Source organism: Drosophila ficusphila, unplaced genomic scaffold (assembly GCF_018152265.1).
Source record: "Drosophila ficusphila isolate 14025-0441.05 unplaced genomic scaffold, ASM1815226v1 contig_128, whole genome shotgun sequence".
Taxonomy (NCBI): Eukaryota; Metazoa; Arthropoda; class Insecta; order Diptera; family Drosophilidae; genus Drosophila; species Drosophila ficusphila.
The window spans coordinates 1,029,512-1,057,498 of NW_025064017.1; the positions used below are offsets into that span (position 1 = coordinate 1,029,512).

A 27,987-nucleotide genomic window follows, 5' to 3' on the forward strand; every position below is an offset into this window, starting at 1 on the left:
ATTCCTTACAGGACAACTCCGACTCTGATATCGCTACCATTCCATAGCGAAGATTCTCTCACGTACACCATCCAGTCAGCACGTAAACCCGATAATTGTTTTCATTTTGAGATAATCATCGAAGAAGCAGACTTTCCATCTACGAGAACCTTTATTCTATTTAAAGGAAAAACCAACCATATTTTTTGACAGTCCGACAGCAAAATTCTTCTAACAACACCATGCATTGCGAACTGCCAATTTTTGCTTTTGTTCAGCATAAACTGATCGAAGCAGTTCCTGATGACATTCAAACACTGTAAATATCTAGTAACGATCAAACATAACTAAGGGAAATAGTGACTTTAGAACATAATAGAGCCCATTGAGCGGATCAAGAAAATGTAAAACAGATTTTGCGAGGCTATTTTGCGAGACTAATTGTTAAGTTTGCTCTATGGCAAAATACACCAGTCACGCTACAAGGCACGAAGTCGCCCGAACGCCCATCCCCTGTTATTCAGGAGACATTCTCCATATAGGCATATTTTCAACAGATGAAAAACACATCAAGAGCTATCGTGTATTTAAGTAGGGGAGACCGGGGGGTTGTGAGACGGGTTTTGTTTTTTGATAAAAAATATAATAGAAAAGCCATTTTTCTGCTGGTACAAATTTTTAAATCATGATTCAGTGTAATTTCACTCAGGCAAGAGTATAATTAGTTGAAATTTTAGTTCGACCTTCAAGTTTTGCCTGCCTGCTCAAAAGTTGTTTTTTTTTATGGATTTTCGCAATGTTCGGGGGGTTGTGAGACACAAATTTATAAGAATGAAAATGGCTTAATTTTATCAAAATTGTTTATTTTTATCTTTAATAAGGCATATACTGTGGTCTACAATTTATTCAAAATGAAAAGATTTCGAGGAGATAATAGAAAGGCAAAAAAAAATCAGATTTATAGCAGCCACAAAAACATTGACATCAATCGCAGATTTGGCAGTCTGACTATACTTATGACGCACCATGATGACTAAAGAAAGAAAAAACGATCATCACAAACACTGAATCCATCAAAAATATCAAAATTATCATTAAACGTTTTGGTTGTGTACAGAAACACTATATCAGGCTATAAAATACAATTTTATGTTCCTAGATGACGCGGTAATAGAATGTCTCATAACCCCCTGAGAACGTTGTCTCACGACCCACCAATAGCTATATTTTAAATATGGCTACTACTTTACGGACGCATTTAATGTTTATGCAAAATTTGTTCCGTGTGTTCCGTGGCTACTCACCAAGGAATGTTTCGGATGTATGCACTCTCGCAAATAGCTTGTAAAACAAAGCGAAAAGACATCAAACACGAACGGTCTACAAAACTTTCGATCACAAAATTGGAGTTGCGATTTGGGAAGACATAAAGAATCGGCATGAGCGGAAAGACAGCAAACAGCGGAATGTGATGTGGATATGAAGATTGGAAACAAGCAAGAAGTTTCGCAGTCAGCTGGTAGATGTCGCGCTTTTTAGTTCAGGGCTGTAAGCGCGTCTCACGACCCCCCGGTCTCCCCTACCCCAATTTTAAGATATATAAGCTTTTTTCCTAACACACAAACAATTTACTGTGACAATGATGGATCAATAAACTCAGAGTCTATTATATCAGTATTATTAAATAATTTCAACATTAGCATTACGAATCCCCTTGCGCAGCACCTCGAACGGACAGTTCGAAAGACCTGCTGAAATAGAGCGTTGCCTAAAATTAAAAAAAAACAACTAAATACAATAGAACCATCCAATACACTGTTGAGCTGCAGAATTCGAAACAGAGATTAGTACAAAAATTCACATAAACAAAAACAACAACAAAAATTGTTTGATATCAAACAAACGCCTAGGGAAAAAACTCTCTCCCCTATGCTCTGAAGAAATAATTGAGGAAGGCCTTGGGACGACAGAGGATGGCAAGGACATATAAAAATAAAACACTTTAAACGATTCTTGTATACTTAATTTAAAATAAAGGATTTTTGTTTTCTTCTTTTTTGTTTTTGTTCAATAAACGCAGTTACCAAATCAGGAGAAATAGACAAAAGCCACCTATTTGAAATAATCTTGGGCGAAATAGAATATACATATATTAAATTATCTCGAAAATGTGATATTCTCAATAACATTGGCAAAGGTAAACTGAATAAACCCCGTAGTTCCGGATGAAATTGATATCAAAGAAATTAATCATGAAAAGCTCAAAAAATGTTAGCATTACGGATCTTTTAGAAGTATCACTGTTAAAGGCATTTTAAAATAATGACATACATTTGCTCATGATTGTGGTAGAAACGCGGTACCATCCACCAGTGTCAAGCTTTAATTGGAACCACGTTCTGCAGAAAATCCGACTCCTCAACATGCGCTCAACAATTTTTGTTTTTTTTTTTCTAACCCCTTTATTTATTACGTCTATTCAATAGAATATTAAGTAATTGTTTTGGAAGACAACATGTGGGCTTAACTTATTACCAACACCATTGTGTTGGTATAACTTTTTATACCCTTGCAGAGCAAAAGGTATTATAATTTCAGTCAGAAGTTTGCAACGCAGTGAAGGACACACCTCAGACCCCATAAAGTATATATATTCTTGATCAGCATCACCATCTGAATCGAAATATGTATGTACGTCTGTCCGTCTGTCTGTCTGTCTGTCTGTCTGTCCGTCTGTCTGTCTGTCTGTCTGTCTGTCTGTCTGTCTGTCTGTCTGTCCTCCTGTCGGTTTCTATGTAAACTAGTCTCTCAGTTTTGAAGCTATCTTGCTGAAACTTTCCCAAAAGTTGTGTTGTTATTGCACGCAGTATATAAGTCGGAACGAGCTGGATCGGCCGACTATATCGGATAGCTCCCATACGAGAGATTGAAAAAAAATCTCACTCCGTTTGTTTTTGATCAGATCGACTTGATTTCTTCCAGATGGCGCTTTATCACTACTCTTGAATTTCGGTTTAAATTTTATCGAAATCGGATAACTCTATCATATCGACGCATTTCCGCGACTGTATCGTATGTAGAAAAATCTAATTTTACAGGAGAAGCTTTTTCTTTATTTTTGTAATTCGGTATTTTTGTGCGATTGCAGTATTTCCATGCAAATTTGTATGGACATACGATAATTTCGCGCGCACATTGTAACATACGATAAAATTGAAACTTAATTTTTATCGGAACTATAGGGCTTTCAGTTATAATATTTCACAGGGTGGTGGGACATTAGGTGCCTAACAATTTTGCATTAAAATCTCAATTTCGAAAAAAAGCGACATACGATACAGTCGCGGAAATAGCTGCCATAGGAGAGATCAAAAAATATATATAGAATTAATTAAAATTAATTGATAACGTAATTGTTTTTGATCACACGACTGTGATTTTTTGATTATCAAGTTTTTCAACTAGCCTTGATTTATAAAAAAAAAAATCATACAAATCGGACAACTATATCATATAGCTGCCATAGGAAAGATCGAAAAATCTATATAGAATTAACGGAAATAAAATAATAACATCGATATTTCTCATCAGAAAATCATGATTTTTGGAATATAGAGTTAGAGTTAGAAAACTAACGACTCTTGAATAACAAATAAAATTTTATCAAAATCGGACGACTATATCATATAGCTGCCATATGAACAATAGTCAAAAATATGGAAAATTAATAGAAAAATCGTCATAACTTCGATGTTGGTTAGCCCTTGTGTATTCTGTTCGAAGCCGAAGCTAGCTTCCTTTTTTGTTTAATTTCGCTTATTTTTATTTACTTAATTTTATTCTGTTATTGGTGCGCTAATGCTGTGGGAGTTCTCCCTTTTAGTCTTCGTGGTTGTGCTTCTTTTCTCGGAAAGTCTCTTAGGCTATGATTCTGGTGCGCAAGTAATTTTTGGATGTGGTTAATGCAATTCTGCTTAATTATCTCTGAGATCGTCTGTATTCTTAGCTCTCTGTGGATGTGGTCATTTGTTGTATATCTGTCTGAGTTAGTTAATATTCTTAATATTTTCGACTGGGCTCTTTGTATTAAGTTGAGGTTGGATTTGCTGGCTGTTCCCCATATTTCTATACCATATGTCCAGATTGGTCTTATTATTGTTTTATAGATTAGTAGCTTGTTGGATACGTTTAGGTTTGATTGTCTTCCCAGAAGCCAATGGAGTTGTCGGAATTTACTTTTTACTTCGTTTCGTTTGTTTATTATATGTTTTTTCCACGTGAGTTTTGAGTCAATAGTGAGTCCCAGGTATTTTGCGCTAGTACTTAGTTTTAGGATTTCGTCATCTATTCTTATTCTTGTTGGGGTAGTTATTTTCTTTTTTGTGTATACCACCTGTTGGGTTTTGTCCTTGTTTATTTCAATGCCCCATTTTTCAAACCATGACATTGTTGTTGTTAACATCTCTTGAAGTGTGTTTGCTGCTCTTTTTTCTGTGTAACTAGAGGCCAATAGCACTGTATCGTCAGCAAATGTTGCAATCATGGACCCATGGGTCAGTGGATTTGGGATGTCTGCTGTGTATATAAGGTATAATACTGGTCCTAGTACGCTGCCTTGGGGTACACCCGCTGCCACAGGCATAAGATCTGAACATTCATCGTCGCATTTGATATAGAAATATCTGTTAGTCAAGTAACTTTTTAGTATAGTGAATGGGTTAAATGGTAGGATGTTGTGAAGCTTATGGAGTAGTCCTGTATGCCATACTTTGTCAAACGCCTTTGCAATGTCCATGTATACTGCTACGCAAACTTTCTTGTTGTTAAAGTCTTCTGTTATTTCGTTGATAACTCTGTGCACTTGCTGCACCGTTGAGTGTTTTTTTCGAAAACTAAATTGATGGGGTGGGATTAGATTTTGTTCTACTAAGATAGGGTTGATTCTGTCAAGTAAAATTTTTTCGAAGATTTTTGATAAAATTGGTAACAGGCTGATTGGTCTATATGAGCTAACAAGAGATGCACTTTTATGAGGTTTTGGGATTGCTGTAATCTGCGCAATTTTCCACGTCGAAGGGAAGAACTTCAGTCTTATCACTGCATTAAAAATGTCTCTTATAAACTTAATCGTATTGTCTGGCAGCTCTTTTAGTGTTTTACCACTGATTTTGTCATAGCTGATTTTAATATTTGTTCTTGTTGGGTCAATGAGCTTTTTCAAAGACCATTACCTTGACGGTGCCCAAATAAAATAATAACGCACAAATTTCACTTAAAATGCAACTATTTATTATTTGGCACCAAGGCCTTAAATGTTCATAAAGTTCTTGTTTGTTGGTTTGAATTAGGCAGGCAGACCGAATTGTCTGTGCCTTTTCTCAGCGAAAAGGTATTTAGCAGGCAGACCGATTTGTCTGTGCGTTTAGCCGAAAGTATATAAGCCGAGAGTTGGCAGGCGATGAGCGATCGTGCCTTTTGCAAGCGAGTATCAAAATCGAACTGGGATGAAGCTTGCCGTGGACAAGGTCAGGAAGCGATAAGCGAAAGAGTGCAAAAGTAGTTAGAAATGACAATTAGAACAGTGTTGCCGTGCAGGGCAAATAGCAAAACAAAAGGCAAACATCGAGAATTTGAATTACGTTACGATTTGAATTTAGTGACTGATTTAGGCTGCGGCATGACTGAACATACTCCCCCGTTGGAAGACCAGGGCTTTCAACCAGATTCAGCTTCGGCAGCACGCGCAGCTTGCGGACAGCCCTTCGAGAGATTCGAGCCACACGAGTAACTCCATCAGATCCAGGCACCAATTCCATGATCCTGGCTAGTGGCCATTTAAATGGAGGCAGAGTGAAGACGACCTCGTTGATTTGTAGCACAGGTTTGGGAGTGCGCCACTTTGACCGTTGCTGTAACAGGGTCAAGTACTCTTCACGACACCGTGACCAGAAGATTTGTTGGAAGTAGGAAATTCTCTGCCGGCGGTCCAAACGGTTGAAGTTCAGCTTTGTGACGTCAGGCTCAGAGTACAACACCAGTGGAACTGTGCCAAGAAAGTGTGCAGGAGTTAGCGCCTCAAGATCTGCCGGATTCTCTGAAAGAGGGAGTAAAGGCCGTGAGTTTACAATCGCCGCAATGTGGCAAACGAGAGTGCGCAATTCATCGAACGATAATAACGATGGGCCAACAGAACGGTAGAAATGAGATTTGGCCGTCTCCCAGAGACCTCCAAAGTGAGGTGAACGAGGGGGAATAAAACGCCACTCAATCGAATCTTCCAGGCAGAAATCTTCAATCGCTCGAATGTGGGGGCTCGATATGAACATTCTTCAGCTCAGCTAGCTCGTTCTTGGCTCCAACGAAATTCGTGGCATTATCCGACCATATTCAGACAGGTTTGCCTCTGGTGAGAATAAACCGCTTCAGTGCTCCCAAAAATGTTGGTGTCGAAAGATCCTGGACAAGCTCCAGATGGATCGCTTTCGTCGCGAAAAAAGATGAAAACGCAGATGTACGTTTTCACAGGCACCTTGTTTCGAACTCCGGTTTTGTAATAAAATGGGCCGCAGAAGTCCAGACCAGTAACCATGGACGTAGACGTGGCGTTTACACGATCCTTGGGCAAGTCAGCGATTATGTGTTGAGAAAGCTGTGGTTTGGCACGAAAGCAAATGACGCATTTGGACGCTGCAGCTGACACTGTTTTCCGGCCACCTATTGGCCAAAACTGAAGGCGCATGTGAGCGAGCCGAGCTCGTGGACCAGAATGCAAGTTTCTCCGATGCAAGTCCAGTATAATGGCACGTGTAACTGGATGCTGGCGTGGTAGTATGACAGGATGCTGCGCATTGTAATCCAAGGACGAATTCTGTAGACGGCCACCAACTCGCATCAGACCGAAGCTATCGATGAATGGCAATAGAGAGGACAACGGGCTGGATGATGAAATTTGCTGCTTAGAATGCAGTCTCCAGTAGTCATCAGCCAGGTTGCTCATTTGGATACATCTGATGAGCATCTGAGTGCCCATCTTGACATGTTTGACGGCAAAACCAGGTCGTCTTTTACGGTGTCCAAATTTGTATTCGAATCCGAAAGTGTGGGTCATCTTTTGACAGGAGTTCACGAGATTGCGTTTTAAGGGTAGATCCACTTTGGTAGAGACGCCAACCAAAATGCGCTTTCTGAACTCGGGAGGAGTCTTAACAGGTAAACAAGATTCAGGCCAATCGCGCTGATTCTTGAGAAGAAACGCTGGGCCTCTGAACCAAAGGGCAGATTCCAGAAGCTCTCTCGGGGAAGCTTCTATTGAGAAGATGTCGGTTGGATTGCAGTCAGTCGGTATATTTATGCCACTGGATAGCTTTTTAACGAAAGATACTTGATTAGTAACAAATACTTGAAATCGTAAAGGTTCATAGCTTATCGATGATAACGCTTCAGCAGAAACGAAGAGCTTCATGTTGCGTACGTCCCGCATCAGTTGCGCTAGTAGCAAGGCAGTGCAGAACTCAAATTTGGAAACCGTGAGAGTCTTCCAAGGTGCCACACGAGACTTTGAAAAAAGTAGATGCACCTCTCGTTCGCCATCAGCTGTTGCATCTAACGCACGTCGAAGAATCTCCATTTGATGGGTACGACGCATGTCAGATAGCAACTTCCGCCATGATGTGTTGAGTCCCTGGGGAAAGCTCTCATCGCAAACCTTTGAAGAGACCTGTGTGGAAGACAAAGAAAAACGAAGAACATCCGCTGCAGGGTTCCAGGCAAGACCCAGTGTCTTGGTAATGTCGCTGCCATCGTCAAACTTTAGGAGTGTTTCCTTTTCCAAGTCAGGAATTTGATCACGGACGTCGTTGATTTCGAGGACCTCCTGTGTTGATTGCCCTCCAATGGTCAAATCGTTAACGTAGAAGTCTCGCAAAATGGTTTTAGAGCCGATTGAATATGAACTCTTCTCATCACCCGCCACAGGAGCTGGCTGAACCTCGGACGAAGGCTGAGAGCCAGGGTGCAAAAGGCTATGATGCTTTGACCCTTTTCGCTTACGCAATTCAATATTCAATCTTGTTTTTGATAAGATGATAAGCTCCTCGAAGTCATCGCGCACCATACTACCAATTTCACTAAAGTCCAGCCGCTCAAGTCTGTCATGGATCTGGCAAAAGGCAGTCTTGATCTCGTCCAGGCGATGAACACGAAGCTCCAATTCCTCCACGCTCATTTCCTGGAGCTTGTCGGCAGTCAGGGCCTTCTCGAAGGCTTTCGTTTTAGAAAGCATTGACTCAGCCTTCAACTTGAAACATTTTGCTCCCGCAACTGGAGCAGAAAGAGTTTGGTTCGTTGACATTTTGTTAAATTTGATTTTAATTGTTCAAGAATTTTTCACTTGCACACTAAAAAAGTTCCACTGTGCAATGATTAGCGCCAAAATTCTAAGCCAGCGAAAACGAAGCGGAATCTATGTGCAAGTCTATTGCATATGCAATGTAGGCAATAAACCCGCGCACAAACGTTTTGTCGCCGCTGTAAAACGTTCAAAGCGGGAACGAAGGCACAAAGCGAAAACGAAAATGCACTTTACGATGCGCAGGGGCGGGCGTGTGCGAGACTCTAGCGAAGTTTATGTTGCGCTTATGTTCTGCTGAAGTTATGTATGCACGATCACCAACTTTTAACGACCGAAAATAATAAATTATTAGTTCGATTGCTCGAATTTTTATTGTTTCACTATCACGTCGGGGTCACCAAAATGTTGGGTCAATGAGCTTTTTCAAAGACCATTACCTTGACGGTGCCCAAATAAAATAATAACGCACAAATTTCACTTAAAATGCAACTATTTATTATTTGGCACCAAGGCCTTAAATGTTCATAAAGTTCTTGTTTGTTGGTTTGAATTAGGCAGGCAGACCGAATTGTCTGTGCCTTTGCTCAGCGAAAAGGTATTTAGCAGGCAGACCGATTTGTCTGTGCGTTTAGCCGAAAGTATATAAGCCGAGAGTTGGCAGGCGATGAGCGATCGTGCCTTTTGCAAGCGAGTATCAAAATCGAACTGGGATGAAGCTTGCCGTGGACAAGGTCAGGAAGCGATAAGCGAAAGAGTGCAAAAGTAGTTATAAATGACAATTAGAACAGTGTTGCCGCGCAGGGCACATAGCAAAACAAAAGGCAAACATCGAGAATTTGAATTACGTTACGATTTGAATTTAGTGACTGATTTAGGCTGCGGCATGACCGAACAGTTCTCTTATTTCGTTTATCGTTGTTCTACTGATTGCACAGTTGGGTTTGGGTAAATGTGATGGAAGCTCAACGTTTTGGTTGTCCATACTGTTCGTAAAAACTTCCTCAAAGTGTTCTGCCAGTGTGTTAGCTTTTTCTTTGTTTGTTCTTGCCCATGAGTTTTTTTTTTTGTCTTTATTGGATGTTTATGTTTAAATGCTTTTGTCAGTTTTATAGTTGCTTTCCATAGGGAGAAGTTTGTAGATGTTGTTGTTCCCAGATTTTCCAGTTGACTCCTGTTTTGGCTTTCGTTGTGCTCTTGTAGCGTTTGCTTGAGATCTTTTATTGCACGGTTTAGCTTGGCCTTGTCATTTGGGTGCTTGGTGGACTGCCATATTTTTCTTAGTTGTCGCTTATGTTTGATTTTTTCTTTTATGTGTGATGGAGTCCTTTTGGTTATTACGGGGATCAGAGCCGGCGTCGATTGCCATAGAGCTTTAATTATGTTGTCGTTTAAGTGCATTATAGCAGAGTCTAGTTCTTCGTTTGTTTTTAGGGAGGCCATAGTATCCATGTTGTCCAGTAATATCTCCCTGAATAGGTTCCAGTTCGTTTTGTGGTTGTGGCTCGGAGTGTTGCTTGTCAGGTCTGGTGTGCTTTTTATAGTTACTAAGATTGGTGAGTGGTCTGATGATAGGTCCAGGCTTGACTTTATACAGCTATGTATATGATAGAGTTATCCGATTTTGATAAAATTTGATTCCAACTCGATAGTAGTTAAAAAACACCATCTGGAAGTAATGAAGACGATATGATCAAAAACAACGGAATGATAATTTTTTTTAACCTTTCGTATGGGAGCTATCTGATAAAGTTGCCCGATCCGACCTATTTGGACTTATATACTGCGTGCAATAACTAGACAACCTTTGGGTAAATTTCATCAAGATCGCTTTAAAACTGAGAGACTGGTTTACATAGAAACGGACAGACCGACAGACGTTCATTCATTCAAATAATAATACTGCCAGGGTACAAAAAACTGAAAAAAAAACGGTTTCATAGCTAACCGAACTAAAAACTTAGATAATAATTTTTAGGAAAAAATAGTTTATATTACAGTAGCAGCGGAAGGTCGAACGATCAGTCATAATTAATTCGGGGGAAAAAAGCGTGAGATGGATTAACAATCATTTACATTTTGCGACTTTTGTCCTTAGTTTGATATTAGAACGCATCGCCGATATTTTTGATCACAACTTTTAATTATTATTTAATAAACAATAACTAGCAGTAATTTGTTTTTTGTTTAAACTTTTCAGAGATCGAACAGATCAAAGTCCTTTTATTGAATAAAACAATTTGTTTTTAATATTTTGGGAATGCAGCGTTTGAATGAAAAACACATACATATGTATGTACATACGTGACAGTGCGGAACTTCGTTCCGTTTTAGACTAAAACATTTTTTTTGGCAAGTTCATTTCAACTTATGACTCAATTCTTCATAACACCTTTTTTTCAAAACGATCTTTCACTGAACAAAAGTTTGAAAGGTATAAATTGCTTAAACAAATATCGAATCTTTAATTTTCATTAAGTTTCTGTTTAAACATAAATAAATCTCTTTCGTTTAGTTACTCTCCAGTAACATTAATTTTATCTATAAAATCTTTCCATAAATCGTATAAAATAACCTTTTTCATTGACACAATTTCTTGTCTACATTTTCATTTAGTGTAATTTTTTTTAACACTTTTCTCATTTTTACTTTCCATCTCTCTCTTGGCCCCCGCCATTACATGACTCTTCTGTATGGTGCGGTCCTGACTCCCGCCATAACACGTCTCTTCTGTTATGGTGCAGCCTTGACCCCTGACACAACCCGTGCGGTCTTTTTCTTTTTCTCTTCTTCGACTTCAGTAGCATCTTCTATCACGTCATGCCCATGGTAGAATTATACACGGTAGTCTCGTCGGCTGCAAAATCGTTCCGGTTTTTTCCCCCTATGGTTCAGTGCGCTCGGGATTTCGAAGTGAGAGGTTGTCCGCGGACGATTTTTTCTCAAAACGTTAACCCTTGTGTGCTTATGAAAAATACTTGTTGCAATTATTGCAGCAAGCATATACAAGGCATAACATGTAATATTGCAGAAAAATATTTTGAAATGTGAACAATATGGGAGCGAGTCCTAAAGGGCAGCTTTGGGTAAAAACCAAAAATTACGGAACAATTAATACTCATTGTCATATAACAGTCCTTTTTAAACCCCGTGCACAGCATAAGGGTTTTACGACATCATCTTCTTCTGTTTCTTTCGCACTTACGGGAAAACACCCTCTCACTCGCACTCATTGTAGTGACCAATAGGGGAAAAAAAGCCGACGAGACTACCTTGTACTTATTATACCATGGTCATGCCTATCTTCGCTTATAAGCTGATTATTTGGCAAAGCTTTCGAGATTCCTGTGGATATTTGTAAGTTTCGCTTACATACACAGCTATTTCTTCAATCTCCTTGGCTTTCCATTCGGACATAAGCATTGTAACAATACGGCTACCGTATTCGGCAAAGCATTCTTTTGGTTTTGGTCGCCTATTTAACATTCAATACCATACCAGCAGTAGTTTCGATTCCGACGAAACGTTGCACGAACAGTTCTCTAAATTGCACCCAAGTGATTCCGGCAAAGCATATTAAAGCTATCACCAGCAGGGTTGCCAACTCGGATTTTAAAAAAGGCGTAGGTCAGATAAAGAAAGTTATGTAGAAATGTGAAATTGCCATATAAAAAATACGTAGATCTACGTACTTGTTTTTCTGAATGAAATTAAGAGAGTAGGGTAGGTAAAAGTAAATAAAATGACAATTTATATTACCCTAAAAGTAGTGGACAGCAAACAAACAACAAATTTAAAAATAAAAAAAATCTATGAATTATAGATCTACCAGAATCTCATGGCAAATAAGCATTCACGCGATTGGCAAGTGCGCTTCCGGAATCCTCGCCGCCCATAAAGTAGATTTGTAAGAATTTATGTGGTTCGTTTGGCATTGGCAGCAGTGAGCCCATTTTATGATAAACTTGGCCTCTAATTTTGAATGTAGAATTGTAATTTTGACCATTTGCATTAGTATTTCGAACTATTTCTGTTGCTCCGAACGATGTCATTTGAAAGCATGAATTGAATGTTCGAATTGACTTCAGGAACACGTTAGAATCTGGATCCGTGCCGATAAGTAAGCCGTTCAATGGTTCAGCTAGTATTTCAATTTCTGGTAGTTGCACATTTTCTGACGCGCAACACATCCCAGCTGGCTCATTTTTGAATTTCAGAGCATGACAATGCTAACATTCCTTGTCCATTTCTAGCACCCATTATCGGTCTCATACTGGAATGCTAGACGCAGGAATGAATCAGATATAAAATTGATCGTTGTACCTGTTGCCGTTGTTGGTCATTTGTTATGCGTCTATTGACTGTGAAACTGCGTGATTGTCGTTGTTCTAATCTTCTGACTTCATTGCGTTCTGCTCGTGTTTCTTTAACGTTCTTCTTGATGCAATTGCGCTATTCTGACACGTACATCAGTATTTTGTTGCTGGATTTGTTCTTCGGTTCTTTCGGATCTTCTATTTCGCATGATTCGAGATCTACTTGTATCACGGCTCAAATCACCCCCTTTGCGTTTTCTTGGCATTGCTCACTGTACAAAACACTCATAAATAGAATTAATGAATTTACTTAATGATGAACGATTTTTGCCACAGTTTAAATTAAGTTAAAATGCTATGGTAGCGTGTGCTTGTCACTGTGATGGGGTAGTAACTGACTTTATATGCGATTTGTGGTATGTCGAACAGGATTTAAGAGGATGAAAAATAGATGTTGGTAGTTGCACTTTTCCTGACGCGCAACACAACCCAGCTGGCTCATTTTTAAATTTCAAAGCATGACAATGCGGACATTTCTTATCCATAGCACCAATTACCACTTTTGAGTGAGCATAATACTCAATATCGGGCTCATACTGGAATGCTAGACCGCAGTAATGAATCATATATAAATACTCGATGTACCTGTTGTCGTTGTTGGTCATTTGTTCTGCGTCTATTGACTGTGAAACGGCGTGGTTGTCGTTGTTCTAATCTTCTGTCTTCATTGCGTTCAGCTCGTGTATCTTCTGGCTCTTATCTGACTTCATTGCGTTCAGCTCGTGTACCTTCTGGCTCTTCTCTGACTTCATTGCGTTCAGTTCGTGTATCTTCTTGATGCAATTTCGCTATTCTTTCGGATCTACTATTTCGCATGTATCGAGATCTACTTGTATCACGGCTCAAATCTCCCCCTTTGCGTTTTCTTGGCATTGCTTACTGGACAAAACACTCATGAATAGAATTAATGATTTTACTTAATAATGAATGATTTTTGCCCCAGTTTAAATTGATTTAAAATGCTATGGTAGCGTGTTTTTGTCAGTGTGATGAGGTAGAAACTCACTTTATATGCGATTTTTGGTATGTCGAACACTATTTAAGAGGATGAAATATAGACGTTGGGTAATTGTCAGATTTACTCAATACGCTCACAAAATTTCATGAGAATCGGTATAGCCGTTTCGGAGGAGTAAGGTCACAAAAACTGTGACACGAGAATTTTATATATTAGATTTCGATCCTTCCAATGGCAGCTATATGATAGAGTTGTCCGATTTTGTTAAAATTTAATCCGAAATTCAATAGTAGTTAGAAAACGCCATCTGGAAGAAATCAAGTCGACGGCGTAAGATTTTTTTATTTCATTCTCTCGTATGGGAGCTATCCGATATAGTCGGTCGATCCGGCCCGATCCGACTTATATACTGCGTGCAATAACTACACAACTTTTGGGAAAGTGTAAGCAAGATACCTTAAAAACTGAGAGACTACTTTACAAAGAAACAGACAGACGGACAGACGTACATACGTATTTCGATTCAGATCGTGATGCTGACCAAGAATATATATGTATATTATACTTTATGGGGTCTGAGGTGTCTCCTTCACTGCATTGCAAACTTCTGACTGAAATTATAATACCTTTTGCTCTGCAAGGGTATAAAAACTATGCACATATTTTCTATCTGATTCGTTCACTCACAATCAATCGAAGCGCAAGCGTCGTTGGATTTGATCGTCTTTTTCGATACGATCTTTTTCGATCATCATACCAAAATCAACAAATCAGTTTGAATCAGTAAGCAGAACACTCAAGTGAATGGTTCGAACTCGTTCGTTTTGTGCACGAAACTCAATCGTATAACTTCGTAGCGAAGCGCTGTGTCGAGTAGTGATCGGTTTGAACAATACTCAATGCAGTTCTCTGCACTCTACATGTTTAGTAACTGTGAATGAACCGAAAGGCTTGATAACAGAGAAATCGCAATTTCACAAAGGTGAAAATAAATAAATAATAATAAATAATTTCGAATTAAATTTAATCAAAATCGAATACCTATATCTTATAGCTGCAGTAGGCAGGATCGAAGATTATATAATATATAAATAATGGCCACAAAATGATAACGTCGTTGTTTTTTATCCCATGCCCATGATTTTTTGAGTATCAAGTTTTTAGTTAGCCTTGAATTATACAAAAAAAATTTATAAAAATCGGGCAACTATATCATATGGCTGCAATAGAACAGATAAAAAATTTATATAGTATTAACGGAAAAAAAATGAGAACATCGTTGTTTTTATCAGACAAGCATAATTTATATAGACGAATAATAAAAAATCGTCATAGCTTCGATGTTGTTTAGCCTTTATGTATTTTGTTCGACGTATTTGGTGACTGCAAGGGAATAAAGCTTCGGCTCGCCGAAGCTAGCTTCCTTTCTTGTTTTTATGTTAAGCCGCTTTGGCTACAAGAGAGTCTTCCTATTTTCGAAAGGCCTTACCTTTTATACTCGTGTTAACATATATTATAATAACATTTTTCAAATATTTTTGACCATTTATTAAAGCTAGCTCGTGTTCTTATTACACTGTGCGACAAAAAAAATGTTTAAGTTGATTTTTTCTTATTTTTCACTTCTACTAATCAAAATAAGAATAAAAGTTTGTGGATTTGTTAATATCAATAGCCAATCAGCTTTTACGCACACTCAAATGTCCCAAAAACGCGCGTTTTTGCATATTTCACAGCCTTATAATCACATATTGGGAAAATATACCGTTAGGCTTTTATCACAATGCATTGCAATGCTTTAAAATTTGTTTCTCCTAGCTCTATACTCTCGCACTCTTGCTCTCAGTAACGAGATTAAAAGCGCAGCTAGAGTAATTTACCGTGAAAAAAAAAATCGTATCACTTAAAAGGTGGCATAGATATTTTTGTGCATAATTTATGCACCTTAACCGAAAACAATCAAAAAAGTAACTTAAACAATGATTTTGTTTAATTTTGTCGCACAGTGTTATCTGTGTTTATCTAATCAAGACTTATAAAATATAGTTTAGAGCCCCTTAACTATCTTTGCTTTAGTTTCAATTTTGATTGAAATGAATCGGCATCCATCTTTACAAGTTGTCTTATAAAATATAGTTAAGAGCCCCTTAACTATCTTTGCTTTAGTTTCAATTTTGATTGAAATGAATCGGCATCCATCTTTACAAGAGTCTTAGCTGATGAGGCTTTATCTTTCCGCATTGAGAGCTCCATCTCTAAATTGGATATAAAAAGAATAGCAACATTTATGCAATCTTTGAAAAAATAATGAATCGACATCGGAACACCGTGTGGCAATACTATACATCAACTGAAAGGGATTGACATAACCTACAAATCGATGCTATGCATGATTATTTTGGAGTTGTGTTAGTGAACATGGAGTTCACTAACGACCAAACTCGCGCCATTTTAAAGTTTTTCTTCATTTAAGGCAGCCGGAGGAAGACTTGTGACGACGAATAGCGATCAAATCATGGAATACATCGAGTTAGATCGGTATTTGTTGCATATTATGACATCGCCCAGGGGATGGGAGTTACCAAACCATTTCAAACCATTTGCTGAAGGCACGATACAAAAAGTCTAAATGTTAGGGTACCGCACAATTTGACGAAAAAGTTTTCTGGACCGAATAGTAGTTGATTCGGTCCAGAACACGATATGTTGCAAAAACGGAACGAACTCAATCCATTTTTAAAGCGGATGGTGACTGGCGTCGCTTGAAGTAAGCGATCGTCCAGAAGCGTCCAGAATTGCACAACAGGAAGGGTGTAGTGTTTCACCAGGACAACGCCAGACCACACAGTTCATTAATGGCTCGTTAGAAGCATAGGGAGCTCTGATGGGAGGTTTTATGACATTTACCATTTAGCCCGGAAATAGCGCCAAGTGATAACCACATGTTTCTGTCTATTGCGAACGCCCTTGGTGGGGAAAAGTTTAACCTAAAAAAGGCTTGTGAAAAATGTAGCTGTTCGAGCTTTTCGCAAATAAAGAGGGCGGCTTCTAAGAGGTGGTATGATAAACTTGCCGTCTGGATAGAAACAGATTATCGAAAACAACGCCGCACATTTAAAGTAAATCCGATCACTGTAACGATAGTCAAATCCGGCCCGTTTCGATTTATGTACTGCGTGCAATAACTACACAACTGTTGGTAAAGCTATAGCAAGAATGCTTTCAAAATAAGAGATTAGTTTACATAGAAACAGACAGACGGACGTACACGACTCTTTGAATTCAGATCGTGGCTTTATGGGGTTTGAGGTGTTGCAAACTTCTGAGTAAAATTATATTACCCTCTGCAAGGGAATACAAATCTTAATTTCGGTGTAGTTCATGCATTTTGCTCGACGTTAAGCAACACGATCTGACAATAGGTATAAAAGTAATTTTCTATAAAGATCGCAATACTATATCGTGTCTACCATAGAAAATTAATCAATGGGAAAAATTAATAATAGGAATAATAAATAAAATATTAAAAAAAAATAGAGTTTATACTAAACAGAAAACGAAAACTGTAAATGAATTCACCACAGAAACTTGAACTTTTTTACTTTCCCGAGTGTCTCGTAAAAATAAGTACTATTATACAATATATAGATAAATAGATTTCAAACTGAGGATTAAACCCAAAAATCGTTTTTTTTTACCTAAACAACTATATTTACAGGTAAAAGCTTCATGATGTTTAAACCATGTTTTGTGGTAATATACATAATTACGGTCATGTGTACAACAGTCTCCTTTAGTCTTGGGGCTTCAAACAACCCGTATGATATTTTAGGACTAAAAAAAATTGCTACGACACAGGAAATACGAAAGGCATACAGGCAATTAGCAAAAGAATGGTAAGTCTATAAAAATGTTTTAGGTTTTCCAAATCTTAAAAATTTGTTCTTAAAACCAAATATAACTAGTCCAAACAGTCAATGCCATTATGGTGGTACGTTTCATAAACCAAATTATTATTATTTGAACTTCCCCAGGATCACCCGATGAATTTCGAAATTAATTCCTTGGAAACCAATTTCCTGAGTTACTCTGGAATTCTTGCGATTTCCTCGAGTACTCTACGTGAGTCCATCTTTTATGGGACCTTTCCGATGCCAATGGCTTAAATATATGATGTAGTCATTCACAGTCATGAAATTTAATTAAAAATTTAAAAGTTGAAAAAAACAACGGCGGTTAATTTTTTTCGCGTTATTTTTTTTCAATCTCTTCTTTGCGACCTATCCGATATAATTGTCCGATCTGGCCCATTTTGTCTTATTAACTGCCAGCAAGGGCTTCGCAACTCATAATAAAGTTTCAGCGGGATTACTTTAAAGCTGAGAGACAACGTTGCACACTTTTTACTGAAACTTAAATAGCCTTTGCGGGGGGACGGTGGCCCAGCAGGTAGAGCGCTGGCCTCCGGTCCGGAAGGCCGAGAAAAAGAAAACGGTGTCTTTTTCCAAAATCTCCACCACTTCTATGCTCTATTGCTCACTTAACATTAGTAACAAATTTCGGCTCCCCGGAGCCGCACACCCCCTCGTCCACGTTACTTTGGACCCAACAATAAAAAACTTTCGTCACTCCTAGATGGCGCCAGGTGGCAACCCCACCGCTAGGATAAGTCGCTACTGGCTTATCACCGGTACGATCGAAAATCAATGATAATTGAATCCTCTTCAAGATTGTAGACAAATAACCAATATGATGAGAAGAATAATTCAAAATTATTCTATAAAAAAAGTCATTTTTAAATGCAGCAAAGCCATTAACAAACATAAAAAAAAAGAAAAAATTGGAGATGTTTACTTAAATCAAATTTTCGCCAACAGCCCCAAATTTATCTTCAAAATTTGTTTTTTTTTTTTTAATACGGAATTTTTTAGATAATGCGCACATATCGTAAAATTCAACAGCTTTACAGCACTGGTATTTGTTTGTTTTAATTTAAACACAATATTTTAACGGATACAAATTAAAAATAATATGATGTCACTATTGGAAACGCAATTGGAGGAACATTGATCTTTCTCCCAGGTTGGTTGTGCATAACTATTGTAGGAGTCTCCTCTCTATCAGTCTTTTCTAGACATATTATAAATCTATTTACGTTATCCAACCTAAAATAACAACAGGTTTATGGGCCCCAGAAAATAATTTAAATTAGGGTAGTTAAAGTGAAAGATTAATTGGTAAATTTAAAAATATGATGAAATTGCATATACAAGTTATAAAGTCTGCTTGATTCAATCTTAATATAATTTTATTAATCCTAAACTCTTTTGAGTAAGGATGATTTGAATTGGGTTACAGAGTTATTACTTTTAATTTAACGCAAGCGTTAGCTCACGGAGGGTAATTAAGACTAATTCGAAGGTCTGATCCGGCCCCAGCTCGAGGCCTTTACCTGGTTACAGCGCTGTCGCCAAAGTGCAAGGTCAGCACTTGGTATTCGGCCACTCGCGATCATTCGCTGAGCGAGTGTTCCCAGCGCTGCCGCTAAAGCGCCGGGTCAGCACTTGGTATCTGGCCAGCGACGGTCACCTGATGCGTGCGCGTTTCTGGCCGGACTCCGGGCGATGAACCCCAGAGTGTCGATTCGGCAGTTCCCTTACTGCGCGTGTTGGCCACCGGATACGGGCTGCAACTCGACAATTTTGCTTCGTGGGAACTGGTTGTGGAAATTCTTTTATGGACTTTACCTTTTCAGGTGAAGTTCGATGCCCCCCCTTGTGACACTATAAGCCCCAAGTACTCAATCTACATCCCTAATGTGGTCCTCTTTTGTTTTTGAGAAAATGGTGACGTAACCCACATAGACGTAACATAACTTGGAAATTCCTTCTCTTAGGACGTCGTCAATTGCCCTCTGGAAGATGCTTGGGGCGTTTTTAAGCCCGAATGCTAGTCTACAGAATTCATATTTGCCATTGTTTATAGAAAAAGCTGTCTTTTCCCTGTCTTTTTCCGACAGTTCTATCTGGTGAAAACCTGATTTAAGGTTGAGCGTCGTAAAAAATTGTGACTCGCCCATGTTCGAAGGTGTTGTCGAAAGTTTAGGTATGGGATACCTATCACCTACGGTTCTTTGATTTAACTTCGATATTAATTAATTCGCGACGACACGAGAAAAATTTATTTGATACTTATTTTATAAATCAAAAGCGTAAAAGTTCCGTACGAATAAAAATTCTATGCTGTCAAGCACCGGCAAAATTTACTTTCCGAATAATTTATTGGCAAATATTAAACAAAAAGCCTACTCACATTTCTTATTTTTTGTCGTTGTCGCTGATGCTGCTGCTGCTGCCGTTGCTGTTGTTTTCTTTTTCTTCTTTCTGGAGGGGTGATGGAGGGGTGCCTACAGTCCCTATTGCTCAATTATTCCCGCGGGCGAGGGGTTTCCCTACAGCTCCCTGTTGCTCAGTTACTCCCACGGGGGGGCGAGGGGTTTCCCTAAAGCTCCCTTTTGCTCAATATTATTCCCGCGGAAGGGAATTTTGTTGCGCGTTTTATATTAGTTTTACTTTTTTTGTTTTGGACTTTTATTTATTTGCAACTTATTTTTTGCAATTTATTTTTTTTTCCGTTGTATTTGCGATTTTGTTTTGCACTTTTGTTTTTCTGTAATTTTATTTTTTCGCAAATGTTATTTTTATGTTTTGCACTTTTATTTTTTTTTAACTTTATTTTTTGCAATTTATTTTTTTGCACTTGTATTTGTAATTTATAAGTTATTATTTTGGTATGCACTTTTATTTTCCTGCAATTTTTATTTCTTGCAATTTTATTTTTTTGCAGTTGTATTTGCAATCTGCAAGTTATTATAATATTTTCACTTTGCAATTATTTGCAACTAACTTTTGAGTTTTCTTTTAAACGCACTGCACTGTATCGCGCGAGTATTCCCGAATTGCAAATTACTTTTGCAAATGCACTTTCGATCGCGTGAGTCGATTTACGTTGGGCGACAGTTGTAAAGTCTGCTTGATTCAAGTTTAATATAATTTTATTAATCCTAAACTTTTTAGAGTAAGGATGATTTGAATTGGGTTACAGAGTTATTACTTTTAATTTAACGCAAGCGTTAGCTCACGGAGGGTAATTAAGACTAATTCGAAGGTCTGATCCGGCCCCAGCTCGAGGCCTTTACCTGGTTGCAGCGCTGTCGCCAAAGTGCAAGGTCAGCACATGGTATTCGGCCACTCGCGATCATTCGCTGAGCGAGTGTTCCCAGCGCTGCCGCTAAAGCGCCGGGTCAGCACTTGGTATCTGGCCAGCGACGGTCACCTGATGCGTGCGCGTTTCTGGCCGGACTCCGGGCGATGAACCCCAGAGTGTCGATTCGGCAGTTCCCTTACTGCGCGTGTTGGCCACCGGATACGGGCTGCAACTCGACAATTTTGCTTCGTGGGAACTGGTTGTGTTAACTTACACATACAATTTTATATGCGGAAATTAGAATCTTTTGGAAGCGCAATAGAATGCGTCTGTGTGACGGAAGAAAAGACAAAGAAGCTTGTTCGTTGCTTATTTAGCCTTGTGAAATATTTACTTGTTGTATAACTAAATGCAAATTAAACAAGAAAGGAAGCTAGCTTCGGCAAGCCCTTGCAGTCATCAAATATGTCTATCAAAGTACATAAAGGCTAAACAATATCGAAGATATAACGATTTTTCTATTAGTTTTCCATATTTTTGACTATTTTTCATATGGCAGCTATATGAAATAGTTGTCCAATTTTGATAAAATTTAATATGTAGGTATGTAATCAAGAGTTGTTAGAAAAATCTAGTTCAAAAATGCATGCTTGTCTACTGAAAAACAACGATTTCATAATGTTATTTCCGTTATTTCTATATAGCTTTTTTGTCTTTCCTATGACAGCTATATGATAGAGTTATCCGATTTTGTTAAAATTTAATCCGAAATTCAATAGTAAGGTGCCCGAAATAAGTATGTAGGACACCTAATTTTTTTGTTTAACATAATAACGCTTGAATATTTTTCAAAAAGACAAATTTGCAATTATTCTTTATTATTGGGTTGGCAAGAAAGTCATGCCAGGGTCACACTTTTTAGTATCATTTTAAAGCTTATTGTCTTAGGTACTATCGACGAAAATTTGGTAATTATTCGATAACATTTGTGGAAGCTATAGCAAATTAAACATGGAGGACCAAAGTGAGCATTTTCGGCATATTTTGCTTTTTTACTTCCAAAAAGGAAAAAAAGCGGTCGAAGCTCGCGAAAAATGGTGCAAAGTGTATGGTAAAGATGCCATGAGTGATCGCCAATGTCAGCGCTGGTTTGCCAAATTCAGGCTTGGAGATTTTGGAGTTAAAGACTTCCCACGTTCTGGTCGACCATCGGCCGTTTTTGACGAACAAATTCAGGCTTTGCTGGATGAAAATCGGCGTTATTCAACGCGGGAGATGTCAGAGAAGCTCAGTGTGTCGCATTCAACGGTTGAAAACCATTTGAAGAAATTTGGCTACGTAAGCAAGCTCGATGTTTGGGTTCCGCATAACTTAAAGGAAATTCACCTAACTAAGCGTATCAACATCTGCTATTCTCTGCTGCATCGGATTAAAAACTATCCTTTTTTGAAGCGGATCATTACTGGCGACGAAAAGTGGGTTGTTTACAATAATTTCCAACGAAAAAGATCATGGAGCAAGAAAGATGAGCCAGCCCAAGCCACATCAAAGGCCGATATCCATCAGAGGAAAGTTATGCTGTCTGTTTGGTGGAATTGGAAGGGTGTAGTGCACTTTGAGCTGCTGGGACGGAATGAAACCATCAATTCAGATGTGTACTGTCGCCAGCTATTCAATTTGGCGGAAAAAATTAAAGAAAAGGAGCCGGCACTAGCTAATCGCAAGGGTATAGTCTTTTACCATGACAACGCTAGGCCCCACACATCTTTGGCAAAAATTAAGGGAGCTGAATTGGGAAGTGCTACCACATCCACCTTATAGTCCGGACTTAGCACCTTCAGACTACCATTTGATTCGCTCTCTTCAAAACTCTTTGAATGGTAAAAACTTTGATTCAGATGAGGCTGTCGAAAACCACTTGTCTCGATTCTTTGCTGGAAAAGACCAAAAGTTCTTCGAGCGCGGAATTATGCAGCTGCCCGAAAGATGGTCATTAGTGGTCGAACAAAACGGCCAATACATAATTGATTAATTATAAGTCCTGATATAAATAAATTATCTTTGAAAATATTGAAAAAAAACGACATGACTTTCTTGCCAACCCAATAAATATGTAACACTTTTCAAGTTTTAGAAATAAAATTAAACTTAACAATATATTATAGAAAATAAATCAAAAAACTTTCAAACGAAATAAGTAATTAGGACAAAGTCAAAATAGCAAGCTTAACGGTAATTTTAGGATAAATTTAGTAAGAAAAAGTATATATATATTTTAAATAGTGCATCCTTTGTTGTCTAATACCTTAAGAATTCGTCCTGGCATTGAATTTATTAAGTTTGTTTAGTGTTTCTATGTCGATTTTCTCCCATTCATGTTTGATAGTTTCTTTTAATACTTTAAGACTACTGAATTGTTTCCCATTAGCATAAACCTTTTGGGATAATATGCCCCAAAGATTTTCAATTGGATTTAAGTCCGGGCTGCGAGCTGGCCATTCCAAAATTGGGATTTGCGTTGATGAGAAGAAGCTCCTTGTATGCTTTGCACAGTGGATAGGTGCATTATCCTGTTGAAAAGTCCATTCTTCAGCAAAACAATTCTCTCCAAATTTGACTAGAAGATTTCTACACATGTTTGTGCATTCATTTTATGTGATATGAAGCACATAGGAGACTTTCCATTATATCCAAAGGCAGCCCATACCATGAGAGACCCACCTTGAAAGTTCCTGGAGACGTGAACTTTTTTGGGACTTCTTATATTGCGATAATAATAACGATAGCCATCAGGGCCATCTAAATTACTTTTTTCTTAACGCTAAATATAACATTTTACCACTCTACATACCAGAATTTGTATTAATTAGCAAACTGCAATCGGGCCACTTTGTGTCTGGGCAGTAGTTCAGGTTTAAGCATTTTTTTTTCATATGAAACATTTTCAGATCCTTTTAAAATTTGTTGGACTCGACGAGTGGATACTGGAAGAGACAAATTACATCGTATTTGGGATGCACTGATGTTTTCATTAATTGCCAGAAATTTAATTCGTCGCTTGTCTCGCTCGTCACATAGGCGGGGCGCCCAGAACGAGGTTTTTTCCCATGATTTTCTGGGTCCTTTAAAAGGTTTTCCACCGTCCTCTTACTCCTCTCACATTCTTTAGCAATTTTGCGTATTGACATCCCCATTTCTCGGAGTGCCAATATTCATGCCCGCTCTACATCGCTCAAATGAATAAAAGTTGACATATCTGAACAACAAATGTTAATTAGAACCTTATAATAAAATTTTTTTGACGAAACTCACTAAATTTAATTATTTGTAACTGTTAGCAATCACTGCAATTAAAATAATTTAATTCGATGTCATCAGCTTTACTAAAACGAACACAAAGTGATCTGTCCCACTTACTTATTTCGTTCGCAAAAGCAAAGTTCACCAGATAAAAACGGACCTGACGGGATAATCGTACGGTCCTTTTTTATGTTCTCTTTGCTAATGTCTCACAAATCGTTCAACCAACAATTAGTAGAAGAAAAAATTCCGGGAATTGGTTTTTGTGGACAAAAAAGTCATTAACATGAATGTCCTACTTACTTGTTTCGTACACCTTAGTTAGAAAACGCTATATGGAAGAAATCAAGTCGATCTGATCAAAAAAAACGGCGTCAGAATTTTTTATTTCATTCTCTCGTATTGGAGCTATAAGATATAGTCGGCCGATCCGGCCCATTCCGACTTATATACTGCGTGCAATAACTACACAACTTTTGGGAAAGTGTAAGCAAGATAGATTTAAAACTGAGAGACTAGTTTGCGCAGAAACGGACGGAAGGACAGACGGACAAACGGTCAGACGTAAAGACGTACTTCGATTCAGGCCGTGATGCTGATCAAAAATATATATATATTTTATGGGGTCTGAGGTGTCTCCTTCACTTTGTTGCAAACTTCTGGCCAAAATTATAATTCCCTTTGCTCTGCAAGGGTATAAAAAGGAAAATGAGAGTTGCTAGTATACGTATAGAGCCTCTGGGTAAAGACAATCTCGACACCTGGAAAAAAATAATAAAATTCAGGCTTTATTTAAACACGACTCATGAAAATATTTAAACGAAAAGCATTTAAAACCCGAAGCTTACATCGTGGAGTGGATAAACGAAAATGCAAAGACTTAGTCTGCCATTTGCCATATCAACATCGAAATTAAAGCATACCAAAAACGATGTATGGAAAAAATTACTTACAATTATTAATCTACTGCCCATTAGCGTAAAATGCCGATTCAAAGGCAAATGAGTGCATGCGGGGATATGAGAAGCCACATAAATAAGTTTTTCGATTAAGAAGACAAATTAAGTTTCTGAAGAATACGAACAGTTTTATATCGTGTTCAAAAGTCTAGAAAAACCAATATCCACGAAGGAACTTAAAATAAGCAGAGGAATTAACTGCAAGTCTGCAGCCCTTAAAGCTGCAAATGCTCCTGAATTGAAAGAAGCGTTGATAAATGAGTACATGTCATTTAAGAGAAACAAAACTTTTGAAGATGTTGTTCTTCAGGAAAGCCATAGAGTTATAAAAATTAAATGGGATCTTCTAACTAAATCAAATGTAAAACAAGTTTGATAGCCAACTCAAGGAACTGAATCTGAAACGAGAACGAAGCGGGATCCTGATCGTTTGCTATACGTAGACGACCTCATAATTCTCTCACCCTATATTTATACTATAAACATACCTAAAATTAACTATGCTTGACAAAAAAATAAAAATAAGTCTCAGCACTAGATTTTAACAGCTTTCGAATAATGTTAGAGTTAATGACCTGCACAACTTTAGACCTCTCTTTAGTCAATTTCTAGTCGACAAAGGCATCCAATAACTATGATTGTTTTTGATATACTTTTTCAATTAAAAATCAAGTCATTCCCCAGCACTAGTTGAGTAAAGACGTGTACACAAACTACCAGCCAAACAATCCAAACCTATCCCCGCTCGTGTGCTATTCTTGCGCACGAAGTCTATTTTTAGCCGCTGGTAAACGGTGGTTACTACTTATTGCAAAAATGGTCATTGTTGTGTGTTGTGTTTGCCCCTTGCCCCGCGCGTTATCAACTTGCCTTTTAGACTTCTGTTCGTTGTAAGTGATTATCATTGCTTTATATTAAACATAAAAAATTCAATAGATATAATGGATAAGTCATGTGCTCAATCGCGACCTAGTGCTAGGTGCGATAACCTTGAGAGGACGAGATGTTGGTCAGTTCCTGAGGAATTGGACAGATCCTGAGTAATTGCGGTCCCAACTCCACGACCGCAATGCAGAAATAAATGTCTTACTCGCAGGTATGTAAACAAAATCACGGACCTTCAGCTCAATGACAACAATGAGCAGCAACTCCTCTACCAGTATTACTTGCACCGGTACGAATGCCCAAACAAACTTAATCAGCACTTCTTCGTATACCGTGGTTGCATCTGTTGCCTCTAACACTTGCTTAACTGTTTCTCGTGATGACAGCTCGCCAACAAGTAAACAATCATCAACGGCGAATAAGGTATACAAAGATCAATGCCTATTTCAAGCTGCTGATCATAATGTGAGTAAAATCGCGCATCTGACTCAGGTCTCATTTCCGACACTCACTCCCCTGCCCGACCCGCAAACATAAATTGCATACTTCTGTGCCGCCCAATAAGGCTCCATCTACTTCTAAAGCAGCGGTGCAATCGATTTGCGATTATGGCTGCTCAAGCGGATCAAAAGGAACAAATCCTGTCGGCACTGACTCAACCAATGGTGACTCTGCTGAAGCCTCGAAGTTTTGTTTCCACAAACTACAATATTAAAACTTATAAATTCGATTTATCTATACTAATATTTCTAGAATATACACAGCTAACCCTGTGGTATTATAATTATCAACGCTTAACTGTCAATTTTGGCATCATTAACTTAAAGAAGAGAAGCCATAAAGAATAGTGGCGAAAGGAATACATGCCAATGTTCCCAAATCACAGATTGAAAATACATTTTCTGACAACGGTTTGAGGTACTGAATACCTATCTATAATATTCAGATTAACGAGGCCGCAATCAATTACAAAACAAAGCAAAATTTATTTTATGTTAACTTCCATGCTTGCCGCACAAGACAGCAAATTTATTGCTGGTGGAGACTACCATGCCGAGCTTGCTTGGTGGGGTAACTCGCGAGCCTCCTCTAGAGGAAAACTACTGCAGGAAGTCATTGCGAATGAGCATTACCAAGTTCAACTCATACAACACGTTCTACTCATACAACCCCCTGATTGCATCGTAAGCATTAAACTTTTTGTAGCCGATGGGAATGCAATGGGCAGGTTAAATGTGAAAACCCTGCATGAACTCTCGTCGGACCACTCCCCGATTTTGGCAGTTTTACATGCTATGATACTGAGAAAACCCCAACGCTTGTGACTGCCTGCGGTGCAAACAAAAAGCTTTTCAAAGCCCATCTTAAACAGTTGAGCGAGGTCAATTTGCAAATTAAGAATGCCTCTGATATTAATAATGCCATAAGTATATTTATGAGCAAAATAAATCAGGCCGCTGAGCTGGCTTCACCCAGGCTTTAGCACAACAAATCGGCCCCCAGAGCACTCCAGCTGCCAACCAGAATTACCTCACTCCACAATCTTAAACGTAAAGTCAGAGGAGAATTTGCTAGGGCCTCGCCCGAAGGAAATAGGAAAGCTTAGACAGCTTTCTTAAAAACTTAGACACTGAGGCAAGTACAAATTACTCTCTGTGGAGTATCACAAAGACACAGCCCATTTCAAAATGCCCAATTAAAAATGCGTTAGGTGGCTGGTGTCGCACGAGCCTGGTGCTGAAGTGTTCGCTAACAACCTTAAGCAACGTTTTAAGCCATACGATTTTTCGCCAGAAACTCTACGTCAACAAGAATCCCCATTCCAAATGAGTCTACCTGCTAGTCCTGTGACATTGGGAGAAATAAAAATCTTAATATCTAAGCTGCCTCGTAAGAAAACTCCAGGGGCAGACCTTCTTGACAACTGGAGCATCCGACTTCTCCCAGATCAAGCCTTGCAGTTCCTGGTGATGATTT

At 38.4% G+C, this 27,987-nt stretch overlaps 2 protein-coding genes across 3 annotated transcripts in view; one reads left to right on the forward strand and one right to left on the reverse strand.

The window, feature by feature from the left end:
* Positions 1-27,987, forward strand: part of LOC108100543 (dnaJ homolog subfamily C member 16) — a 451,288-nt gene that overhangs the window by 40,732 nt on the left and 382,569 nt on the right. For both annotated transcript variants that reach the window (XM_043209499.1, XM_043209500.1), the window contains exon 2: positions 17,379-17,556. In XM_043209499.1, coding sequence (XP_043065434.1) covers positions 17,390-17,556 — 167 coding nt within the window. In that variant the 5' untranslated portion in view covers positions 17,379-17,389. The remainder of the gene's footprint in view (positions 1-17,378; positions 17,557-27,987) is intronic.
* Positions 6,353-8,329, reverse strand: LOC122320887. The gene has a single exon (XM_043209496.1). It carries the CDS (start codon positions 8,327-8,329, stop codon positions 6,353-6,355), a length of 1,977 nt encoding a protein of 658 aa, XP_043065431.1.

Excerpts from the sequence above, each read along its gene's own strand:
- LOC122320887 (XM_043209496.1), bottom strand. The coding sequence starts at position 8,329 with ATGTCAACGAACCAAACTCTTTCTGCTCCAGTTGCGGGAGCAAAATGT.